Source organism: Mustela lutreola, chromosome 8, assembly GCF_030435805.1.
Source record: "Mustela lutreola isolate mMusLut2 chromosome 8, mMusLut2.pri, whole genome shotgun sequence".
Taxonomy (NCBI): Eukaryota; Metazoa; Chordata; class Mammalia; order Carnivora; family Mustelidae; genus Mustela; species Mustela lutreola.
The window spans coordinates 24186725-24212337 of record NC_081297.1 but is presented as its reverse complement, the minus strand read 5'-3'; the positions used below and the strand labels follow the sequence as shown (position 1 = coordinate 24212337).

Here is a 25613-nt window from a genome sequence, read left to right as displayed (position 1 = left end):
AAAATTCTGTTACTGGTTTATTAAGGGATATTTTTCATAAATAATCGGTTGGAATATCTTTGGGGAAATGGCTTACAAAGGGTTAACAGCAACAAGGGAGGACACATGCATTATCGTATTTTCTTGGCACGCTCTTTAAAAAGAAAGTCAAGTTCTTTAGCTAAATGTGAGACTTGATCTCATTTAGGTATATAATCTCCTTCCGGAAGTTAATATGACATTACTAAGTCCACTTGAGCGCAATGGTGTCAGATAACTATATATCAAATATACATACTGCTGAGCTATGAAGGAATATTCAAAAGAAATGTGTGAAGAAAAAAATATATACGTCCAATAATTTCTCTTGGAGTTGGGGCCCTGGCAAATAAATTTCACTTTCAGAACGCAAAGTACCATTTTAAGGAGATTTATAGAATTAAAAGTTTCTTACTAAGGTAGAAGAAGTTTCCGGGAAGAGAATGTTCATTCAAGTTGTTGTAAGTCAAATCAAGGACCTCAAGAGCTGGGAGAGAGCCAAATCCTCGAGGCAAAGTGTTTAGTCTATTCATGCTGTAATGGGGGGGGGGAAAAATCCAATACGTCACACATAAAACATATGTTCAGACAATACTCACATCACCTCTGTGTCACAGGCCTAAGAGCTGAATGTGAGAGACGGGAAGCTCTTAGAAGAGGCCGTGATTCTACCATCACTTAATGTTCTTTTAACCAACACAGGAATTGCAGTCAGATGAAACATCTGAAAATGGTTACGAAACATCTGAAAATGGCTCCTCATTTTCTGCCATGACGCTCACTGTGTTACAGAGAAACTTCAATCATCGCAAAGTATCTGCCCTTCCAGAGAACTTCCTCAGGTATGTGGTAACAATAATTCCTCAAAAGATGCAGAGAAACTAGGTCTCTAGGTCTCAAGCCTTCTCATACTAGATACAATCCTGTCCATACCTGCTAACCCACCAGAAAGAGCTGATGGCACAAGAGGAAACCAAGAGAAAAGTAATTTCTACCTCTTGGGTAGAAAAATCATTGGTTAAATTATACTTAATAAAATGGGTAGCTCAGTCGGTTAAGCATCTGTCTTTAACTCAGGTCATGATCCCAGGGTCCTGGGATGGAGCCCCACATCGGGCTCCCTGCTCAGTGAGGAGCCTGCTTCCCCCACTGCCTGCCACTCCCCCCGGCTTATGCTCTCTTTCTCTATCAAATAAATAAATAAAAATCTTTAAAAAAAAGTAAAAATAAAATAACCTCCAAGACCATTTGTGGCAATGACAACAACTGATATTTTCTACCAATTTACAATCTGTGAAGCACATCTGTATCAAGTATTCACCCGAGTCACCAAAACTTTCATGTAACACATTCTGCCATGAATACAGTAACAACGACTTTTCTGACTCGCCTGGTAGGGGTTGAAGGGGGAAAAGTTCAGAAATATGTTTCTTTCTTTCAATACTGTTCTAAGCTTCCCATTCTCGAAAATCACCAATCAAGGTTTTCCTTCCAAACACAGGAGACGTCTGGAAAGTAACGTGCAGGAAAGCCTGGGTTAGCCTTCCTCGGAGGGAGCAGGCATCTCGGGCGCTTCCAGCCACTCTCCAGCCTACAGCGAGCCTGACACTGGCCACCTCCTGGTGGCAAGAACCTACTGAACTCAAGGTTCTTCTTCTCCTTGAGGGACACACCAATCCCCTCCGTGCGTCAGGAACATCGGTGCAGCCAGCAGCAGCAACAGCAGGAAGCTCACTAACCCAGCAGGCAGAAAGGAAGCCTTCCCTTTAACAAACGCAGACGAGGGCCCAGAAGTACCACTGGCTACGAACAAAGCAAGGAGCGCGGGGCCCACTGGCGGCTTCTCTGCGCACTAGCACATTCGGGAGCTCCAACCATCTCCATGTGCACGCAGGGGACCGCTGCTCCCGGGGCCCCTCAGACAGCGTGGGCGCTCCTGGCTCCCAGACCCCCCCGAGAGGTCAGAGCAGAGGCGGGGGCAGTACAGAGCGAGGTGAGAGGAGCAGTCCGGCTCCAGCACGGCTAGCTGGGTGACCTCAGGGAAGTGAGTCAGCGTCTCTGAGACCCAGTTTCTTCAACTGAAAAATGAGGACAGCCGTACCTTCCCAGCAGAATCGGCAGGAGGAAGAGAGCTGAAAAATCTGAAGCCTGGTAGAAAGATCTATGGCTTGCAGATGGCTCTGAAGAACGGAGAGCTGGAACTACAATCAGCTTTCAGGAAGTCACTGAGAAACATTGTGCGTCAGCCTCCAACAGGTAAGCCCACCCTGGCAGAAGACCGCTGTGGGCCGCCTGAACTATCCAGCGTGGTTTTCCTATTTGTGTGCTGCCAGCGGACTCTCACATTACTCCAGAGCTCACAAAGTCGCTGAGGGCACATTCATAACATAATGGTATAAATTCTCAACTGCCTCTGGATATTTTCCCAGTGTGTTCTAGAATGGGAAAGTGCCTGTCTGTGATGTAGAAATTTGTAAAGATGTATAAAACCGGATAGTTGAATGCTGGTCACCATCTTTTTTTCTTTCTCTTTTACACAAGCTAGGAAGGGCCTTACTTAATGCTCCCCCTTCTGGAACGTTCCGACTGCTGGAGGTCCTCTTGTGCTCTTCTTGCTTCAATAAAACCTTCTTAGCTAAAGGTAGTAATTTTTCTCACAGCCACGGTGACCTGTTCCTACACTTAGCCAAAAAAGAAAAAAAAAAATTCAAATCTGTGTACACTTAACCCCATACTTGGTGAAAACTTCTAAATTTCACAAGATGAGCTCCAGCATCTCACTGGGTCAAAAATTATTCCAGAAGAGTTGGACATGATGCTTCGGCAGTCAGATTATCCCAGAGGCATTTCACCAACAAATAGCTGACGTGGCTTTATATCTTGGGGAAATTAACACTGTAAAATGAACCATGTTTAAAGAATTAACAACATAATGCAGCTTGACTTATTCAGAAGACCTAAAACTCCTCTCAGGTCTGGGCATCATCAGAATAAACACATAATACTAGAGAAGATTTTAAAAACGACTTCTAGTTCAGCACGTTATTTGAAATCTGCCTATGTGTGGCCCAAATGCTCTGCTGTAGGGTGCCCTGTGTGTATATACGTAATTTTTACTCTGATTCCAGTAGCGTTAACATTCAGTGTTATGTCAGTTTCAGGTGTGCAATACGGGGATTCCACACGTCATGTCATGTATTACCCTGTGCTCATCGCCACAGGTACCCTCCTAGTCCCCTTCACCCATTTTACCCACTCCCCACCCCCCATTCCACTCCCCTCTGGTAACCATCAGTTTGTTCTCTCTAGTTAAGAGTCTGTTTTTTCAGTTGGTTTCTGTCTTTGTTCATTTGTTGTGCTTCTTAAATTCCCCATGAGTGAGATCATATAGTATTTGTCTTTCTCGGACTTCTTTAACTAGCATCACACTCCCTAGATCCATTCATGCTGTTGCAAATGGCCAAGAATCCATTCTTCCTTATGGCTGAGCAGTACTCTATTGTGTGTATAAACACCTCTTACTCCTCACTCATTTATCGACTGAAGGACACTTGGGTTACTTTCATAATTTGGCTATGGTAAATAATGACGCAATAAACATAGGGGTGCATAAAACTTTTCAAATTAGTTTTCTTTAGGAAAATACCCAGGAGCGGGATTACTGGATCACAGAGTAGTTCTATTTTAATTTTTTGAGGCACCTCCATACTGTCTTCCACGGAGGCTTCATCAGTCTGCATTTCCACCAACAGCACACGAGGGTTCCTTTTTCTTCACATCCTCACCAACACCACGTGTTTCTTGACTTCTGGGATTTTGGTTGTTCTGAAAGGTGTGAGATGGTATCTCATTGTGGTTTTGATTTGTGTTTCCCTGAGATGAGTGACGTTGGACATGTGTCTGTTGGCTATTCTGGACGTTTTCTTTGGAGAAATGTTTGTTCAGGTCTTCTGCCCATTTTTTAATTGGATTATTTACTTTTTTGGTGTTGAGTTTTTTGGTGTGTATATTTTTATTTGGGCCACTTAGTCTAAGGACTCCTCTGTCTATGACTTGCCTTACACAGGGTTATGTAGGTATAATTCTTTATGCCATTTGAGGACAGAAATATCCTTTATTGAAACTCATGTTAATTCCTCTCCCATTCTCCCAGAGAATAAAGAATTTTTGTTCAAACTTTGACAACCCCATCTATACAGCTATGTAATTAAATACAGAAAGCTTTACACAATCAATACAATACTGAGAGCCAAAATGCAAACAGCTCTGAAGATAAGAGGGAACTAAGATATGTTTGGTTTAAAAAAAAAAAAAGAAACAGAAAACTTTGTAACTCTGTCCTAAGGTGCCTGCAACCCAACCCAACAACACCTGAGCTCGTGATGTTCTTTCCACAGCCCTCCCTGTCTTTACTTGCATTTCAGCTGCCCATGATCCAGCCCAAGGCATCCCCCCACGCCAGCAGCTACCATCCTGTCCGTTTTACCTCCTAGGCATTTTTCACATAAAACCCCTCCCCCACCTTCACTGTCACTGCCCTCATTCGCCTAGAACACTCATCTCCAGCACACTTATGGGTCGGTCTCCTGACCTTGAGCCCTACCTACCTCAACCTCCCCTCCACATGACCTTCTGTACAAAAATCCAACCTCTTCTCATAGCTGCTAGTCTGCTGGGAAAACTCCTCCATGGGCAGCAGGACACAATCAAAGCCCCTTTCCTCGGCACACAGGGCCCTTCACCAGCCTCTGCCTCCCTGCCGTTCCAGCTGTGTATTTACCGCTGTCTCCCAGCTGTGATGTACGCTCCAGAACTCGTGACTCTGAGATCAAGAGTAGGAAGCCCAGGGATGCCTGGGTGGCTCAGTGGGTTAGGCATCTGCCTTCAGCTAGGGTCATGATCCCAGGATCCTGGGATTGAGTCCTGCACTCAGACTAGAGCCTGCTTCTCCCTCTGCCCCTCCTGCTTGTGCTCTCTTTCTGACAAATAAATAAAATCTTAAAAAAAAGATGGGGCATCTGGGTGGCTCAGTGGATTAAAGCCTCTGCCTTTGGCTCAGGCCCAGAGCCCCGCATCAGGCGCTCTGCTCAGCAGGGAGCCGGCTTCCTTCTCTCTGGTACCCGGGACAGTGGCTGACCCACCGCTGGGCGCTCAGGTAGTACTCAGTAACTAAACAGCAGACCTTCATGCGTCTTCAGTGGGCCTCCCCCTTCCCTTCTCACTCCCTGCCTCACACTTTACACTCAGCAACACTCAACGGCCTGCAGTTCCTGGAACGTGTGATACTCTGAGCTCTGCATCCGGTCTTTCCCGCAGGCCGAGAGGCCTTCCCTCTGCTGCTGCGTCTGACAAATTCGGTTTCCTGCATCAAGTTTCAGCTCAAATACCGCCCCCTGTAGGAACCCCTCACCTGTGGAGGAACACCCAACCCCTCTCCACAGCCCTGAGACAACCCTGGGCGTGTCCGTGGCCCCTCACAGACGCTGGCTCCTCCACAGCCCACACTGCCCCAGACATAAGGCCAAGGACTGAGATTTTCGCCACTGAGTCCCAACACGAGCAAGGTCCCTGATATAGGCTGCAGTGAAATAGCAAATAAAACGATGACGATGATGGTGCTGGGGATAACAGCTAGCATTTACTATCCAGCAGGTACTACTCCTAATGCCTTATAGATAAATAACTCATTAAATACATGAATCCGCAAATTAATAATGAGAATGTAAGGAGGTTTTTTTTAAGATTTTGTTTGTTTATTTGAGAGAGAGAGAAGAAAGAGAGCCAGCATGAGTGGGGGGAGGGGGGAGGAGCAGAGAAAGAGGGATGAGCAGACCCCCTGCGCAGGAAGCCCAATGTGGGGGGGGGCCCTCGATCCTCAGGACCTGAGCTGAAAGGAGATGCTTAGCCGACTGAGCCATCCAGGCACCCTAGGAATATATCTAATCTATATATCTAGCAAATACATCTAGCTTTAGCTTCTAGGCTTACACACAAATTAAAACACAGGACTTAATTTTCAAAACAAGGTGTAAGCAAAGGATCCTTTCTTTTCTGCTTTGCAAGATGGGTGTACAATCTCCATATTTGGAGGGGGGAAAAGCCATCTGATTTAAGTGATGCCCCCCCCCCCCTTTTAAGCTCTACTTCCCTCAGACATCAGGAAAAAGAATGCTCATGGATCTTTCCAAGATTATCTCTTAATCAGAGTGAACATGATGAGTGTCTCATCAAATTCCCTGTGGAAAGAAGGAGCTGGACTAAAAAATCATTCCATGAGTAAGGGTTTTTTTGTTTTGTTTTGTTTTTGTGATTGCTTCCTATTAAATTGATAGACACGTGGCCAGCTTGTATCACCACTGCATGTAAATCACTAGCTAGACCAGAGCATGTAATGGCTATCAGTTGACAGATATCCTGCTTCACATGGCAGATGAAGCATGCGTGGGCAACTGCATCTACGAGCTACAACAGGGAAGCTGGAATTCGGGAGCCCAAGTTCTGGGGACGTCTGTGGTTTCAATGAAGGGCCGCGGACCCTGGATAACGGGGTTCTCTACCTAGTTCGGTCACGAAGCGCAGGGGCACCAGGAGTGAGTCACTGGAGCTCTCACACGGGGCTTGCCTTCCTCTCCTGGAAACGAAAGCAGTATGCCTGCTCTCCCTCCCTCAGAATCGTTCGGAGGGTCAAACACTGGCATGAGGACTTTGAAAACTATAAAACGGTAGACGTTATTACTATTATTCACTGCTGCCTGGTTCGGCCACCTTGGCTGAGTCAAACCTCCTCTCTTCACCTTCGCATAAAGACAGACAGAGGATTATAACCACTGCGCTATATAAAAGAGCTGTAAAGAATCAATGAGGCATGTTCGGAAGCGGATCCTCCCTGCCTCCAGAGAAGGAAGGCGCTTTTTTAAACGACTTCTACTTAACACAGAGAGAAAGATCAACCAGTTACAACCACTCTGAACAGTTAATGCTACACAAATGAGTCCCTTCCTGGTCCATGTTAACTGAAATAAAATTTTGTTGGAAACAAACTATGATTAAAAAAAAAAAAAAACAACTCCCTTATGGTACCAACAATTTGGTTTTCAATGACTTCTCTAATAGATACGCACTAACGCAGGCCACTGAAAAGAAGTATTAAAACAATAAAACTTTTCTTAAAAACCTGCCACCAGAAAAAAGCTGGAGGTCAGTCCCCACTCGGTGACAGCACACGCACTCCCACCTGCGCCCACAGCCTGTACCCCCTTTCCTTCCCCATCCACCCATACTCACCCCAAGTTCAGGTGTTTCAGCTTCTGAAGGCTGCTGATCTGTGTGGGCAGCTCCTCAATCTGGTTATTAAAAAAGTTGAGCACTTCCAAATTCTTCAGCTCTGCTATGTTTGGTGGCACCACTACGGAAACAAAGTTGCTGAGTGTGAATACAGGGCCCCGTGCCTCGCAAGGAGTGCCAGCAACACATTTTGTTTTTCTTTCTCAGGAAAGAGAGATGAAACTTGAATATGACCATCTGATTCACATATACAAGTCTTATTTTTTTGGTGGGTTTTTCTTAGGTTAGTAACTCAGTCGAGTAGAAATGGAAATGTTCCCTCAAAGGGCAAAAGAGAGTTTGAGAGTGCCATAAACAGCCTGTAAGAGAGTGTTCCCAAGCACAAATGCTTGTATTATTGTCATACAATGTCTCATAAGCATGACTGCTTCCTTTGGTTTTTTTTTTTTGTTAGGTTGGTTGGGTTTTTGTTGGTTTTTTTTTTTCTTTTTTGCACCTCCACCAGAAGAAAGACTGCAAATTCCAGATCCTTCCTGGGTGATGATGATACATTTGTCAAGCTGTTTCAATAGTCGAATATCTGAAGAGCTGTTCTCTTAACACTGCACTAAATCACAAAGTAAGTTCAACATTAAAGGATGAAATATTCAACCTGTCTCGTTTATGATTTTGGCTTCTGGTCTTTACACCTTGATCAATACATACACACACACACACACACACACACACACACACAGAGTTTACATCAGAAAAGCAACAGATCAATGCACTGTTATTACACAGAAATATGAAAAAGCAACTCAGAAGCATGATATGAATACCAGCATACAGATCAAAGGTTAAAATAAACCAGTGAGGGCCTAAGAGTCTTCTTTCCCTGGAGTATATACTTGCAAATACCGAAGTAAAAGCCAAAGGCATCTTTACCTCAAAAGTACGAACTCTCCATTGCTAGCGGAAAGACTCCCAACAGATGATACTTTATGTATCTCAGTCTCTGAGTCAGTCTTCTACAAACATGTGTCATGGGCCATCAGCTTGTCCATGATTCATGTAAGTCTCCCGCTGAGACGACCCAGGCTAGCCACACCGCTGACATGGGCCTTGGGTCCAGCACAAGAAAGTGTCACGTCTTATGTAATTTACTTCCCATGCCAACAGCACCCTCGGGGGCAGGAAAGGGGGCTCCGGAACACTGGGAGCCCCTTTGCTTCAAGCCACTACACAGGAATGCATCAGATTCCAAACAGACATCGAAACTATTTCAGGAGGTAGCCAGTGCCGGAAGTCCAGGGGGGAAGTCCCAGCGGAACAAAAGAAAAGAGGACAGGCGCGCTGTTCATTACAGTTCCGAGTCCTCAATTTTAGCTCATAAAATGTCTAAGGCATCGGTGACCTGACTTCTTTTAGAGGAAAGAAAGCTTGGTAAAAAGGCAAGAGAAATGCTTTCGCCGGGGGAAGGGACTGTGAAGAATATGAATCAGTCTGGATCCAGACACTTGGGAGGTGGCAGTGGTCCAGATGGAAAATGAGCAAGGCGTGGATTAGTTACTGAAGTGACTGGTCGGGGGCTGGAGATAAAAGGACAGGTTGTAATGGGAAAATGGAGGCAGCTGGAAATCACCTCCAGAACCCGTACTCTTAGACACCATCCGGAATGCATATGAGCCCTATCTGTACAATTTGGCCCTAAAAGCACGCTGCTAGGTGTGTAGTCAGTAACATGCTCTCCGGCGAATGAACAGTATTCACTATGAGTAAATGAACACCGATTCCTCGTGCCTGCGGAGTCTCTGGATGTTATCTGTTCTCTCCCTAGGACGTGAAGTGTGTGAGACACAGCTCGACGATGACCACCGGCCCACTCCGGGGGCCTCACCCTCTCCCCCACTTCACCCTCCAGCTCCCACTAAGCTTCTCTCACGGCATTCATCAGATTACTCTGAAGAGCAATAAGGAAAGTTAGTGTAACCGGGAGAAAATGATGATCTCAATCTAGCCACAAACCAAGAATAATGCAGCGAGAATTACTGCCTGCCTTCCCAAAGTTACTTTGCCAATGCAATTAAATGCTGGTCTGAAGGTATCGCCTTTTTGACGGGATGAGAGATTATTTCACTCTCTTTGCTAAATCAGTCCAATTTAAGACCACAAATTATGCTAAATGTGATTTAGGGCTTTGTTTTGTGGACACAAACAATAACCCTACATTCAATTTACTCAACCTCTCCCGGCCTTTTGTATGCATGTGAATTTTGTGGTTAAGACACCATTCAAGCTACAGAGGGGAAATATTACACAGCTCCTACTCTCTCTCCACTATGGAACTCCCCCTACCTGACCACAGTGAATATCAGAAGAAATTAACATTCAGACCTTAGATGGGACAGCATTCATTCTCTCAACCAGTACTGAGAAAACGCTTGTGATGTCTACACGATCCCACTTTTAACACCTAGCATTTCAAGACTTCTGGGATAAGGTAAGAAAGGCAAGCTATTCAAAGTAAGTAACCAAAGAAGGAGTATCAGAGTCGATAAATGGAAATTGGTCTAGTGTCTGAAAAACAAACTAACTGTCCACCAAAACAAACAAATGAATAAATAACCAGTTAGCAAGATGAGGTGTCCAAGAACGGAATTATGTACACACGTGACTTGAACAAATTCAGCTGTTACGGAAAAAATCGGGAGTAGCATGTCCCCAGTCAGAATACTCCAGTGAAAATTTTTCAAAGATCTCCATGTGATGCATTTGTATGAAGTATTTTAAAACATAAGTGAACAGTCAGTCTCGAGATATTCCTTGTTACGCCTTGGCAACATTCCTTTTCATCAATCCGTCCAGTCTGTCACCACGACCCCAGCCGTACACACCCACACAGTCTGCACACCACCAGGGGCTGAGTTCACAAGGGAAACGGAGGTGGCGTCACGTGTGACCCCAGGAGTCTGGACCCTTTCAAAGTCCTCTCCCACTGGCTTTAGCAGTCTCTGATTCTCAAAAAGAGCTGGATGACGAAAATCAATGATACAGATTTAAATAATGCAACAAATGGGGCCCTCAATTAGGAAGCTCAGTCATGTAGAACTTGGCTTATGACAGAGAATTTAGGATCATTTTCTGTCAAAAACGACCGCTTTAATTTTGAGACTCCAGTTGCTGCAGCTGAGAAAAAGGTCCCCAGTCACTCTCAGGTGTCCCCTGGCTCCTAAATGCCTCCTTCTGTGTCCATCGCAGGATCACATGACTGGTGGAAGCCATCTGGGTCCAGAGCAGAGGGGACAGAGATGGGGTCCTGCCACCCCAGGAGCTATGGCCACAGACTAGTCTCACGTTATCTTCTGGCAGTTACAATGATTCAGACCCTCCTTCCCTCCAAGGCTCCTCAGTCCAGTGCTCGAACGTTATTCCAGTTTTGTGGGAGAAGCATGTGCCACCCATAGACTCAGCAGTCAGTCCTTGTGGTCTGGGGACAGTCCCACAACAAGAAGCCCAAGTCCCTGGGCGGGCTCACGAGTCTGGGCCAGAAGGGGACTCAGCTAACCTCCTGTACTGACACCTGCTGGAAAGCAACTCTGGCTGGCGGGAAGCCTCAGCACACACACGCAGGACACGCCGGAGAGACCAGAGCCTCCGACCCTGAGAGACAGCAGACCCCATAACCAGCAACATCGCCTGCCTCCCCCAGAAGGAAAACCTCAATAAATGATTGTTTCAGCAACGGCACCCTCTCTTTAGAAGCATCTGGTTCTGGGATATAAAATTTGCAACTCCACAACCAAGGACTTATTTTTAAAAATCTCTTAGTTTATGCACAACGGTAAATAGCAGGGTATGCTCTGGGGCTGCAGGGTCCGACGTGCAGTGACCATGGAATACTGCATGGGGGCTCCTCAAAAAATTAAAACTAGAACTACCGTATGTCCCAGCAATGCCACCTCTGGGTACAGATGCAAAGGAAACGAAATCACTGTCTCCAAGAAGTACTTGCAGCCATGTTCACTGCAGCATTAGTCACAACAGGCGAGACGCAGAAGCAGTGTTAAGTGTCTCCCAATAGACGGAAAAGAATGGGGTCTATGTACCCACAGTGGACTACTACTCAGCCATAAAAAAGAAACTCTATTTGCAACACAAATGGGGCTTGAAGTTAATATGCTAAATGAAGTCAGACAAAAAAAGACAAAACCTGTGTAATCTTATTTATGTGGAAGCTTAAAACACACACACACTCACACTCACAGGAAAAGAGATCAGATTTATGATTACCAAAGGGAGAGGATGAGGGGGTGAAGGAACTAGATGAAACAGTTAAGACAGGAAAAAAGAAAAAGAAAAAGGAAGTAAATTTAAATCTAAATTAGCTGAAATTAAGTAGAATTTGTAATTCAGTTTCTTGGTCACATAAGCCGCATTTCAAGTGGTTAGTGGCTACCACATTGGATGACACAGATAGAGATCATTCTCTTCACTGCAGAAAGTCCTAGATAGTGCTGGTCTATCACTAACAGCACAAACTTTCAAGTACATCCGAATTACTGGAAGGCTTATTAAAACACAGCTGGCAGGGGAGGGGGCACAGCCTCAGAGTTTCTGATTCAGTAGGTTTGGGATGGGGCCTGAGCTTCTGCATTTCCAAGTTCTCAGGGGGCGCTGACACTGCTGGTCCAGAGACCACTCTGGTGCAGAAAACTTAATTTATTGGTGACATCAAAATCATTAATTCAGTATATATGTTCCATATCCCCACACAATAATGCTGAGTAAGACTATCCAAATTAAGAATTCTCTATCACCTCAGTAAGTTGAGACTTGGGGTTCATGAAAAGTGGCAAAAAAAAAAAAAAAAAGGAACTCTAAATGGCTGATCCACCCAGCCTGGAGGCTGTAATCCAGACATTTCCAGTCACCTTCTGCTTCCCCACGCAGCTGGCATCCATCTTTTCAGTTCAGATGAACGAACGAACACTACAGGTCACACTGTCCCTGGGCACAGGTGGACTGGCCAGAGACACACAGACCCAGGCCCAAGAGGTGGGAATTCTTGGTTATCGTTCCAACTACCGTGGTCAGTTTGAGCTCCTCCAGGCAGCTCATCAGTACATAAGCTCCCTCGACACATAAACCGTAAATGCTAATGAAATCTCTAACGTGAAGAAAGAGAAATTTTTCAGATTCCACTTTCGAGATGGAACAGCCCTCCATGGGACCAGATGAAGCGGCACCAGGAGTAACTAAGCGTATCTGCTCACGCGACCTCACCAGAACAACAAAGAGCTTATCTACCTGCACTGCAAAAGCCCCGTGTCAGCTTTTACTTGTAGGCTGTGCATTGGATGGACAATGGTTCATCACTTGGTTCCGTTATACCCACCCAGATCTTTCCTTTTTTTTTTTTTTTAAAAGATTTTATTTATTTGACAGAGAGAAACACACAGTAAGAGAGGGAACACAAGCAGAGGGAGTGGGAGGGGGGAAAACAGGCTTCCTGCCAAGCAGGGAGCCCGATGTGGGGCTGGATCCCAGGAACCCGGGATCATGACCTGAGAGCCGAAAGCAGCTGCTTAACCAACTGAGCCTCCCAGGCGCCCCTCCCCACCCATATCTTTACCGTGAAATCACTGCAGAATAGTACGATGAGCAAGGTTCAAGGAGAAAAAAAAAAATCCTGAATTCCCTAGTTCATCAGAATTGAGTCACTTAGCAACAACTTCAACAGACCAAGTGTGGTTCCACGAAGAGATGCCCCTTGCTAACTAACCTTCTAGCTGTCACAACACCAAGAAGTGAACGGAGAATGCTGGGGGGCCTTGACAGCACAGAGAGACCAGCTGGGGTGCAGCCGATCCGGGGACTTCTCAAGCACAAGCATCTCCTGGCCCTGGAGGCCAAGAAACAAAATCGCGAAGAGTGACGGGCTCTGGGAGCAGCAGGCTCCCTGCAGAACATAAGGACTGGCGCTCGGCAGCGTGCAGCCTACGGAAAGGCCGGCAGGTCACGCGTTGGTCTTTGGAGCCATATGGTTAGCACTGACAGCCGGGTCCTCTACAGCTACAAAAGGGCAGTAAGAGACCAGGCACCACGTTCCACCCACGGCTGCCGGGAAGCCAGAAGCTGCTCGGAACACATGTAGGTCTTCCTCTTAAGCACAGGCACGAAATCCGGAGTTGGGAACCCTACCCACCACCTCCACCAAACTTCTGAGTCGTCAGAACTACGCTGTGCCTGTCTTTGCAGAAGCTCCCAGACTGGTTTTTTTTTCTTTTCTTTTCTTTTTTTTTTTTTTTTTCTTTTAATCTGAAGATTACTGCGGAGGAGAGGTGCCAGGCCAGGCCAGGAACGCCAAGGGGATGCTGCCTGCAGGCCTCTTAGGAAAACTGACTTCATGGTTCAGCCACTGCCTCCATCACCGGATACCAGAGAGGGACTGAAAACAGCCCCAAGTGTCCAAAGAAGACTCAGAGAGGGTACCTAACGGGAACCACTGCCCACGAGGGTGAAGAACAGCACGTGGCCCGGCGGTGGGCATGCTCCCCGCCCCACAATGGGTGAAAAGCTCCAATCTCGTGCCCATTGGCAGACACACCTCAGTGCGACTGACCCATGGCACAAGACACAGGAAGACACCGCCACATGGGATAAGGTAAAGCAAAAACATCAGATAGCACTGCCTCCCCAAACCTTGCGTACTTATATTAAGAACAGGAGACTTGATTGCCCTACCAAATGAAAATGCCCGGTCAGGTGTCTGCGTGCTTCTGCTGCTTTCTAAGATTTCTTAAACAGGAAAGGATAAGAGATGGTAGATTGTTCAATGAGGTCAGTTATTAGATCCCGAAGATACAGTGCTACAAGAGAGTTACTAGAAAAAGTATGAAAACCACGAGAATACATCAAATAGTGATGGAAGCAAACATTTCTTTGCCCCAGTACTGGATGAATACGATACTGGATAACAACTGTCCCCCTGTGCCCTGACTGAGGCAAGGTGGGAAGAAGCCAAAAGAATAGAAGCGAAATATGAATTTGGGGCATTCCTGGTCAGAGTAGAAGGGCAGCCCCTTTAACACTCAATTGGACTAGCTGGAGACATTAGTCCTTTCCTACCACAGAGGTGATGTCTAGACTCATTATACAGAAGTCAATTCTTTCAGCAAATTAGGAATCATAGTCTTGAATGCCAGTTTAATGATTACCTGTAAAGAAGAATCTCTTTAGTCTCACATACAAATAATTATGCGCTTCAGAATTTTATATGCAAAAAAGGTCATTTGTATTTATAGTGATTAATGACTTTTGTTTTCTGCCCCCAAAATGCAAGGTGGGTAATGAACTAATTATATCTTAGCCCAAGAATGTGAAGTTCACAAGTATACTAATGATAACTAGGCTTTACAGATTTTATGGGATTTTCCCCAAAGCAGCCATTAAAACAGTGAATTACAGTAGTTACGGGTTATTTAAAAACATAAAGTTTATGAAACAGTAAAGCAGATTCTCATTTAAAAGGATCTATATGTTCCTCACGGTAAAAATTAAATACCAAAATATCTAAACATCTACCAACAAAGGCCAACATTCCCTAACTCATTATTAGCTTTATAAATGCCAACAGTAATGCTACATTCAGTTTAACAGCAGTATTTACTAAGCACCCACACCTCGAGGTACATACTTCTTGTATTTCATGTTATCTCATCATGGGCCTCCTTAAGAGTCTGCAGCTAAACTAATTTTACTAACCAAAAATATCCTGACTTAATTCACTGAAAAAGTAGCAAAGGAAAACAAAAAAGTAAAGATCCTACTCTTTCAGCAACAATGAGAATCATCAATTCCACAAAAAAATCAGGGAAAAAAGTTACAAGCAAGCATTAAGGCAGATTTTACAGTATAAAGTCAAACATGCAAAAATATATGTCCCTGGGCTATAAAAAATGGGTACACGAGGCCAAATGAATCTCCTAAAAAGCTGACAAGCATGGATTTCTGCCCCTTTGAGGATGCGGAATTTACCTGATTTCTGCATCTTTTGTTAACAGCCCAGAGACCACCAAAGAATGCGCCATGCAATCTTGAACCCTGAATTTTTGCAGGAAAGTACCTGTGAAACCATACTCCAGCGCCAAGGCTCGACTTGGGCAGCCCAGCGGTAGGGCAGGAACCAGCCTGACCCAGGGAGCTGGGTCAGAGAAGCAGCAGTAAGAGAAAAGGCAGTGGCATTTAAGGTCTGGGAGGAAGTGACATTGAGTGAAGGGCAAGCAAAGGGCAGAGGCTTCTCTGGGAAAAATGCCTAAGAAGTTTCGAGACACGGCAAGAAGGAAGAGGAGAACATGAAAAACAAAAACCACTTCACTCGTCGCAGAATGCAGACTCAGAGTTCCAGAAAGTCCTAACCAGGCTCTTAAATATCATTATAATGTAGTAAACACACACACACTCAATCTTCAATTATGAACATGAAGAGGGAGACAGCAGACAAGGCAAATTCACACACACACACACACACACACACACACACACAAAACATGCTTTGCCCAGAGCTCACATCTTCTTCTACAATTAAGAATGACTTCAGCACGAGGCCACAATGGGTTACTTCTCTTCTTTCCTCATGTATTTTAATGCTGAGGACGGGAGTAATTATATGAGGAAAAAAGGGAGCAGGGGTAAATGCCCAGGGCCAGAAAAATCCACAGGATCCACACAGGGCTTTGTAAACACCCCCTCTCTGATAATCTGCCTTTTAACCTTTGGAATTCTCCCTGCCCTTTTTTTTTTTTTTTTTTTTTTTTTTTGAGCACATAAAGAGCCTCGGCCTTGCTTCCCCCACTGAGCTCCCAGATTTAGGTGGGTAGGATATGTAAACTATACACGTACATCCTTGGCAAGGCAGATGGGCGATGGTGAGCACAGACACTTAGGACGCCGTGTAAAGCCCCCAGCTTCCAGCTCTAGTTACCTGACCACTTCAGGCCAGTTGCTTCTACTGGATAGAGAGGATGGCGTCAATAAATGCCCTTCCTTCCACGCTCAAGTCATCACGTATGTGAAGTTGGCCCTTCAGAGGCTAATAAACTCTGCACAACCTTAATACTTTATTTTCCATATAGTGCAGGTGGTGGGACAGACGGGCTTTGTGGGGCAAAGAGGAGAATCCATCTCAACTTTTTGAAGGATGAGCAAGATCTGAAGAGGGGTAGGGACTGCAGGTAAGAATCAGAGGACCTGGGGCGCCTGGCTGGCTCAGTCGGTTAAGCACTGCCTTTGGCTCAGGTCATGATCCCAGGGTTGAGCCCCACATTGGGCTCCCCACTCAGCGGGCAGTCCGCTTCTCTCTCTGCCTCTGCCTGCTGCTCTGTCTACTTGTGCTCTCTCTATATCTGTCAAGCAAATAAATAAAAACTTTTAAAAAAAATAAGGTGATCAGAGAAGGGTATATATGGACAGGAGGAAAAGGTTAAAGGAAGAGCAAAAAATTAGACAAGAGGGTTCTGACTGAAAACATCTGAAAAGGAAGGAGATGAGTTTGTTAACTAGTGGTAGGTCAATCGCAGAGCGTTTTATCCTATTGAGCTGACTGGCAAACAGAAGAAAAACTGAAATGGGAGAAAGAATTCTCCTAGATGTTATGGAAATTGAGATATGTATATACTCTTAAAATTAATAAAGGGAGACCTCACGCAGGGGGAGCTCTTATGCTCGACCCAACAGGAAGAGATGAACCTTGCACAGGGGTACTTGACTATCCCTGCAGGAGGAAGAAAGGCTTACCTCCTCGCCCTGGCAACAGCACAGCCAATCAGAGACAGTCACAACTTAGCCAATGAAAAGCCACCATACTTCCAGCTCCCAGTTTAATCCAAAGGGCTTTTTGTTTATAACAGCATACTTCCCCCCTCCTCCATAGAGGAGCTCTCCCAATCCTTTGTTCCCTGGACTCGCCTGTGGTTTGGCCACAGCTTGCTTTGTCCCATACTGCAATTCTCTGCTATTCCCAAATAAACCCATTTTTTGCTGGTAAAATAATGAGCAGTTTTATATTTAAGGCTAGCAATACCTATGCATTCCATTCAAGATCCACATTCTTATTTAATGAAATGTTAATTTCAGCAGCTAAAGTGGGTGGAGATTTTGAACCTTTTTTAAAAAAGAATGAATTTCACATTGCATCGACAGTCACCTTTTTGAAGTTTCATACAAATTTCCAGCTGACATCTGTAAGAAACAGCACCAGTTTATTCATACCGCAAATATACTGCTATCTTTCCCCTACTCCGGGGTTTCTAAATCTGAGTTATAGGCACCCCTAAAGAACTCAAAGATAGTTCTCTATAGGATCCACAAAACCTATGTGCATTTTTCTAGGGATAAATGACATAGTTTCATACGTCACCCCATTGACTTCATGGGGTGACATAGTTTCACCCCATTAAGAAAGGTTGGTGAGTTAGGAAATGTTAAGAACTTCTCTAAAAGAATATATGTCCAAGGAACTGCACCTCTTAGAATACCCTCTCCCACCCTCTTCCATAGTACACCCACGCAGGTACGTATGTACACAGACACACACACACACCCCACATTATTTAGGAGTAAGAGTCAACAAATGATTTACATATACATTTCTGCTACTAAATCAATTCTGAGACTTGTATAGTAAATAGTAAAAGAAACATTTTTCAAGATCAGCCTTCCTTAGAGGCTAGTTATGACTTGGAAAGGGACAGGTTCAAACTGGCTGCAGATCATTCTCTCCACAGCCTGCCACCATTCTGAAATTCTCATAACTAAAGTCATTCCATTTAAAAATATACTGTGGCAGCGCCTGTGTGGCTCAGTAGGTTAAGCGTTGGACTCTTGATTTTCAGCTCATGTCATGATCTCAGAGTCGGGGGATGAAGCCCTGCATCTGACTCCATACGGGGCAAGGTGTCTGCTTAAGATCCTTCCTCTCCCTCTTCCCCAATCCCTCCCAATCCCCCACTCTCTCCCAGTCTCTAAATAAAAACAGTGATGATAATAATAATGAATAAATAAAAAATACTGTGGAAGAATTAATACACTACAGTTTAGCTTCCACTTAACACAGACTCCAAGAACAGAGATTCTAGAATAGGTACATTTTGGTTGGTAGCACTGGACCCGTGGGCTAGAGTCTCAGTTAAGGACACAATACCATCAAGAGACAGCTTCTGGGGCTCCTGGGTGGCTCAGTGGGTTAAAACCTCTGCCTTCAGCTCAGGTCAAGATCCCAGGGTTCTGGGATCAAGCCCACATCTGGCTCTCTGCTCAGCAGGGAGCCTGCTTCCCTTCCTCTCTCTGCCTGCCTCTCTGCCTACTTGTGATCTCTGTCTGTCAAATAAATAAATAAATAAATAATCTTTAAAAAAAAAAAAAAAAAGAAAAGAAAAGAAAAGAAAGAGAGAGACAGAGAGAGACAGCTTCTCCAACTTCACCCATTGACCGTAGACCCGGTTCCAGACTATGGGGTCAACAGATTCTTCCACAAGATGACATAGCAGATTTACTTACTAAAACCAAAACAACGAACTCCCAACTGCAGGTAAATTTTTTTTATGGTAACCTAACCACTGGTATCATCTGATAGATGCTGTCGAATTAATAGCTGCCAGACTCAAAAATACTATGTATATAGTTTTTCAAATCCAATCTTTCAAACGGTGGCATAGTAACAAACTGATAAATGTGCACTAATTAAAAAAATAAGCTATTGATCAAAGCCTCTGTATTACAAATACATTTACACTCTTTTAAAATGCAAACAGCAAGTTGTTTTGACATTGTCACAAGATAAATTCATGACACAGAGATGATTTATTTTGCATATTTCCCCTCAGTTTAATTTCATACAAGCCATGCACAGGAACTTTTGCATAAGGCATGACAAATAATCTATGAAAGAAGAACTAGAGACTTTAGAACAGAAAGGTGTTGAACACTGGTGAAGGTCATTCTCATGAGTTGGAACAGTTTCTTTTTCTCACACATCTCAGCAATCTATGAGCTCTGTAGAAAGGGGTTTAATTTATCATGCTTTTTTAAAAAACTGCTTAATTTTCTTCATTATAATTGGATCTGCATATTTGGGGGATATCATATTCCATGTGCAACATGCTCCTTAACTCATTTATAATAACATTTATGGTAAATATCCTATGGATATATATACATCTACATAAAACTTTAAAACCTTGTATTAACTTCTGTATATTTAGAACATTATCTTTGATAAATTATTGAAATCACCAATAAAGAAAATCCTAGCATTTCTTGTTCCCTGTAATTTCGAATTCATACATGAGCTAAAACTAATGAGAAATAGTCTGTTAAAAAAAATAAAACACGTTTTCCCATAAACCTTGGGTTTACTGCCTGACTAGCCATTTCCGATGCATTAAATGACAAGATACAGTAGCATTAAGGCCTCAAACTGCAGGCAAAACTCCTAAAAGTTCAAAGTTCAAAGTATAAAACGGAACAATGACACCCAGACACCCACACTTATGAAAGGTTTACACAGAGCAGGCTATGCAACGTTCACACAGAGCGAGATGATATCCATCACATTTTTTGCACAAAATGATGAATGCTTAATCCTAAAATGCATGGGTCACAAAATGAAAAACACGACTATCATCTTCAAGGTGCCAGCAATCTCTGTATGTGGGTTTGGCTGTAAAAATAAAATTGTTTTTAAAATTAAGAAAAGCTTCACATTAAAAAATTATGCTCAGAAACTGTTTTGCCCACCAACTCAGAGTGTAATTCATTTCATAAGGCAGAGTATCCTTCCCCCCACGGTGACATTTAGTAGAAGAATCCATATAAGTCCTCACACAATTTCCCTGAGCTTTACATGGTTATTTTTTTAAATTAAAATCTGGTTACACGGGGCGCCTGGGTGGCTCAGTGGGTTAAAGCCTCTGCCTTCGGCTCAGGTCATGATCCCAGTGTCCTGGGATAGAGCCCCGCATCGGGCTCTCTGCTCAACGGGGAGTCTGCTTCCTCCTCTCTGCCTGCCTCTCTGCCTACTTGTAATCTCTGTCTGTCAAATAAATAAATAAAATCTTTAAAAAAAAAAAAAAAAACTGGTTACACGCATACTTATTTTCAGCTTTCTTCCACAGGAATAAAATCTTACATATCCCCAATACAAAATACTACAGAGGGCAATAAAATTCTTCCAGTGTAAAGAAGTAAACTTCCTAACTTGAGAAAGAAGTAGTAATACACTAATAACTGGCATGTGAGACAGAACGATAATTATAGGAGCAAAAGAGAAAAACAATATATACCCTTATAGAGGGATATACCTTCATCATGGCACACTGCACAACGTAAATAGCAACAGCAACATATCCTACTGGACAGAGCAGAATAGCCTGCAAAAAATTTAATCTGATAACACAAATTTGGTTTTTCATCTCTTAGCCAAAAGACCCAGGGAAAAAAAAATAACGTATCTCAACAGTGACCTCTAGTGGACAAGCCTTAAAATGACAGTCTTAAAATGAAAGTCTCAAAGACTGAAAACAAGTAGGAAAACATTTACAAAGCCTAACACTCCCAAACCACCATAAAAACCAGGTATGAGCTTATGGGGCCAACTGAAAAGACTCAGCAAACACTGGCTTAAAAGGCAGAGTAATCAAAGACAAGCATTTGAGCAGGGGGCAGACACACAGGAAGAGAGTCTTTGAAATCACTGTTACATTCCCGTCTTTCAAAACACTGAGAGCAAGCAAGGCCCTGGGCAGGTCATCTCTGTCTGGCTCTGACTTATCCCAACTCATCACCCGCCAATCCATTAATCAACCTGTATTAACTGAAGGTCAAGGTGATGTTCAACATGCTCTTGGTACTTTCGGAGATGTGGGATACAGAAGTGCTTCAGCCAGGGCTCCTGAGCTCCAGGACATTATAATGCAATTAATTGCATGAAGAAAACAGTAAATAATTGGGATCTTAAATATATAAATCTAGCTTGAAGTAGAGTAATAGGCGCAGAAGCTGTCACAGCTCTAAGAACAAATGAAGGGTTTATGGAGAAGTGACGCTCAGCCGAGCCATCAGGGTCTCTGGGCGGAAGGAGCATCTGTGAGTCATCCTGACACGAGCTGTCCCCATCTGTGGGAGCTGAGATGTACCGAGGGGTGCCGTCCCAGTCCATCACCCTCACTATGAAAGGGTCTCCGTGACGAAGAACAAGACAGGGACATCCATTCCCAGGACACAGGGTAATGTTTCTTTGGAGCACTTGGTCTGGCATGTGTGACATGAGCCCCTGAGTAGGAAAGAGAAGCGTGTTGTGGCCGCATCTACCCAGGCCGCTATACCAGTTAATCCCAAGAATGTAAGTCCAGTTTCTACAAAGATGGCGTCATCTCAGGCCAGCTGTTTCCTCCATGACCTCCCTGCCATCTCCTGCTCCCTTCTATCAATCATTACTGCTTTCTGTAGACATTTCCAGGGAAACCACTAGGTGCTCAGTGATAGGTGTTAAGGAAAAAGAAGAAATAAAGGATCCCCACTTTCAAGAAAGCTTAAGATCTGGAAAGAGTGAGTCAACAAAGCAGCAGGAGGACAAGGACATGCTGCACTGGTCTTAGGGGTCTATGAACAATAGGAGTTTGGGGAAGAACCATTTCCCATTGGCCAGAGCAGCCAGGGGAGCCTGGAGCACAGGAGGAGGGGGAGGCGGCCTGGGTGGAAGGGAGGCGGCAAGGAAGTACAGGTGCAGAGGCAGGGCTGGCCATGAGGAGAGGGACGGACCGATCTTTCCGCAGCATCTGGGGAGGGGGTGCTGGAGGAGCGGGGGCAGATGGGGCAGGTTCTGCTGGCCAGGCAAACCGCAGGGCGACTGGTGTTTCGGAGGGGACAGCCTGGTGGAAGAACCCCATCTTTACTCTGAAAACATCCCTCCTGGGCCAGAGAACATCTCGGCTAGCTTGCCAGCTAGCACCTCCCCAGCTGGAGCTGCTCTGCCTTCCCTCTAAGTACATCTGGGAGAGGCACGCGTCCATGCATCCAGGAAAGCTGTTCCAGGCTGAGCGATCCCCCACCCGGCTCCCAACCAAGCCCATCCACACAGCCCCCATCCCCATCCCACCCCCGTTGAAATGTAAATAGTGCTGCTGTATTAACGATGAACCCCTAACTGGCTTGACGAACTAGAAATATTTTTCATTAGTTCAAATATAGAAAGCTTTAAGGATTTCTGTTCACAGAATCTTGGGGGAATTGAAGGATCGCCGGGCCACGTCCGGCTTTGCGTGGCCTCCCTCGTACTACGGTGAGAGGACCTGTTCACGGAAAGGAAGCCCACTCGCTGCCCCCAGGACCTGGATGGCTCAGCAGATCCCAACTCCGTTGTCCCCAAATCAAGGTCCCAGTCTGAGCAGGCTAGCCTTTCATTTCGTGAGCACACCAGCGGAAATGTCAAACAACAGCGTAATTGGCAGACTGAGAGAAAAACACAAGTACTTTCTGCAAGACAAAAGAAGGGCTGAGGGGTTTAACTTCTGAGTGCCACTGGTTTTAATGCAGCATTGTCAGCCAGGCCCTATTAAAAACCACAGAAAGTGAAAGACACTGATTACCATACAAAGTGACAGGAGGGTGTGCTCAGCCACTTGCATTTAATGCATATTTATATTTCCATCAAATGGACATATTTACTATAAATACTTGAAAAACCATAGCGAAGTCATTCATTTAAATGCCAGAAAAATAGTAAAAGATGCTAATTTGACCTTAGTGGAACAGATCGAGTGTCACTGACACGACTCACAATGGCTTGAAACAGAATTTACCAAGACGATTAATTAGAGTTTACTGGATTAGGTCAAGAATGTCTCAAATGGAAAAAGAAAAAAGGGGGGAAAAAAAAAAACCAGGAAGGATGAAATTTGAAGTTTGAATCCATTCCCAGCCAACCTCTTTAGGAGCAGGCGTAATTTAACTCCGTTTTCGTGCCTCTCTAAATTCATCTCTGGCTGCAGAAAGAAACGGATCCACTGAGCCCTGAGATTTTTATCCTTGTGGTCACGTAAAGAGAAATAAACGACTACTGAAAAAAGTGGAAGGTTTTGTTTTTTGTTTTGTTTTTTAAAAAAGAACAGATCAATTAACGATATAATAGGAACGGAGCATGTCTTGCTTCTTGTTTAAATGTACACTTTTTTCACTCTGCTGATGATGCAAATCTAACCACAGGAAGCTTGGCAATTAAATATTTGTATGAACTGTGCAACAGCTTCGGGGACTTCTGCTCCCCAAATTCTGGGGAATTCAGGGATCGTGCTGTCCCCCTTTCAGAACAAACTGCAAACGCCCTGTGAGCTGGGGATAAGGTATCAGTGGACAAAAGGATCCTTTGCTGTGAAAACCAGGAAACCGGCAGCATATTACCTGTTACAAAAATGATGTCATGTGACGCGGAGCCCTCACTCTCAACTTCTGTTTTTTTTTTTTTTAAAGATTTTATTTATTTATTTGACAGATAAAGATCACAAGTAGGCAGAGAGGCAGGCAGAGAGAGAGGAGGGGGGAAGCAGGCTCCCTGCTGAGCGGAGAGCCCGATGTGGGGCTCAATCCCAGGACCCTGGGATCATGACCTGAGCCGAAGGCAGAGGCTTTAACCCACTGAGCCACCCAGGCGCCCCCACTCTCAGCTTCTTGACCATCATTACTCAAACACGAGGAGCACGCCCCTCTGCCTTGGCCTTACCAATAGGTGCTATTTGCTAAAAATGAACTAAATCTGCCTGTTTTCGGCACACGAGGGGCCCTAACCACCCTCTTAATTCTCAGTAATCAGTAGCTCTGTGACATAGCCTCGAGCTGTACATAATGCACATATACACATAAATTTACACGGCAAATCCCTCAACGTGACATGCAGCTCCGTTTCATGGGACTCAAGCGCCCTAACAAATTCTTGCCACATGATTAGAAAATCATTCAAGTCTGCAGGAAATATGGCAAGCACAAAGAAGTGACAGTCAATTAGGAATGAGAAAGGAGAGTGGCTCCCTGTCAGTAAAATCTTTAAAGTCCCCGCTCTAAGGATAAAATGGCCCATTATCACTCATATGAGATATTTTCACAAAAACAACTCTCTGTTCTCCTGTAGGTGAACCAAGCCATGACACCACCCAGGCCCCAGAGAATTCTTCTTGGGAACCAGACTCAAAAATGTGAAAAATGCCGATGCCAAGTTACATAACTTACACAATTTTGTTGGTGGGGTCCGGGGAGGGGTAGGAATCCCCCCATCCATCAGAGTAAAGGAGCAACAGTTAAATATTCTCCCTTTGGGGAGGAAGTACAGAGAAAGCCAAGAACTCTAATATTTTTAATAAGTTTGGTTTGCCCCCCGCCCAAAACACTCATCAATCGCCTGGCATCTGAGGTCACTTACCAGCCCTGAAAAGAACCATTTCCTGAGAAGCAATGTCATGTTCTTCCTTCAGTTTACACAAGTGAAGAAAGAATCCTCAAAACAGGGCAAAGTAAAAACAAAAACAAAAACAAAACACAACAGAGCAAAAGTATATAATACAGAAGATTCTTGTGTATCACACTTGTCACCAAAAATGATTTTAGGTTTCCCCAAATAACATCTGTCCTGAGCATTTTTAAAGGAAACAAAAGAATCAGCAGTATCACAACGATCACCTAAGAGTCAGAAACCGTGTAACTAACTAACGGTAAAGTTAACTCACTTGTTAGCTTGTTGTGGCTGAGGACCAGCTGTGTGATGTGGGATAAGGAGACTGCAAAAGAAAAAAAAAAGAAATCACACAGTCAGTACATGTATCCAAATTACCCCCACTCTCCTACAAGGTAAAGCGTTAAATGATTTCCACAAGGTCAAGTGTTAGCACTCACAAAAACAGAAGCAAGGTTTCATGCAACACTGTCTGTGAAATGTCACTCCAAATTAAGAAAAGTTATGCAATTAGCACAGTGAATTAGGGCCAATGAGATTAATGTCACCGGATCAAACACGACAAGGGCCAGTTAGCTCTGCGCCCGCCTGAGCGACCCATCTCCACAGCCAGGGCGTGGAGAAGCAGGGAACCTCGCCTGTTCCAAAGGGAACATCCTCTGCGGACAGGAGGCTCGTGTCCCGGTAAGCAGGGAGCATGTCCCTTCCCCTGCGCACAGGCCGCCCAGAAACTCTTGTACACGCTCCCAGGGACGAAGAGGAAAAAACTCTCCCCTCAAATTATTTTGGTTGGTATTTCTTTCAAAGCACCGGCAGCTTGCTCACCGGTTCC

The 25613-nt window shown here is 44.5% G+C and overlaps 1 protein-coding gene across 3 annotated transcripts in view; it reads right to left on the bottom strand.

Annotated features, from left to right (window-relative positions):
- Positions 1-25613, bottom strand: part of RSU1 (Ras suppressor protein 1) — a 185258-nt gene that overhangs the window by 129206 nt on the left and 30439 nt on the right. For 2 of the 3 annotated variants that reach the window (XM_059184042.1, XM_059184040.1), the window contains exons 3-5: positions 25056-25106; positions 7303-7423; positions 434-552 (exon numbers count right to left, since the gene is read on the bottom strand). In XM_059184042.1, the coding sequence (XP_059040025.1) occupies positions 434-552; positions 7303-7423; positions 25056-25106 (291 nt within the window). The remainder of the gene's footprint in view (positions 1-433; positions 553-7302; positions 7424-25055; positions 25107-25613) is intronic. The other variant, XM_059184041.1, reaches the window with a different exon arrangement.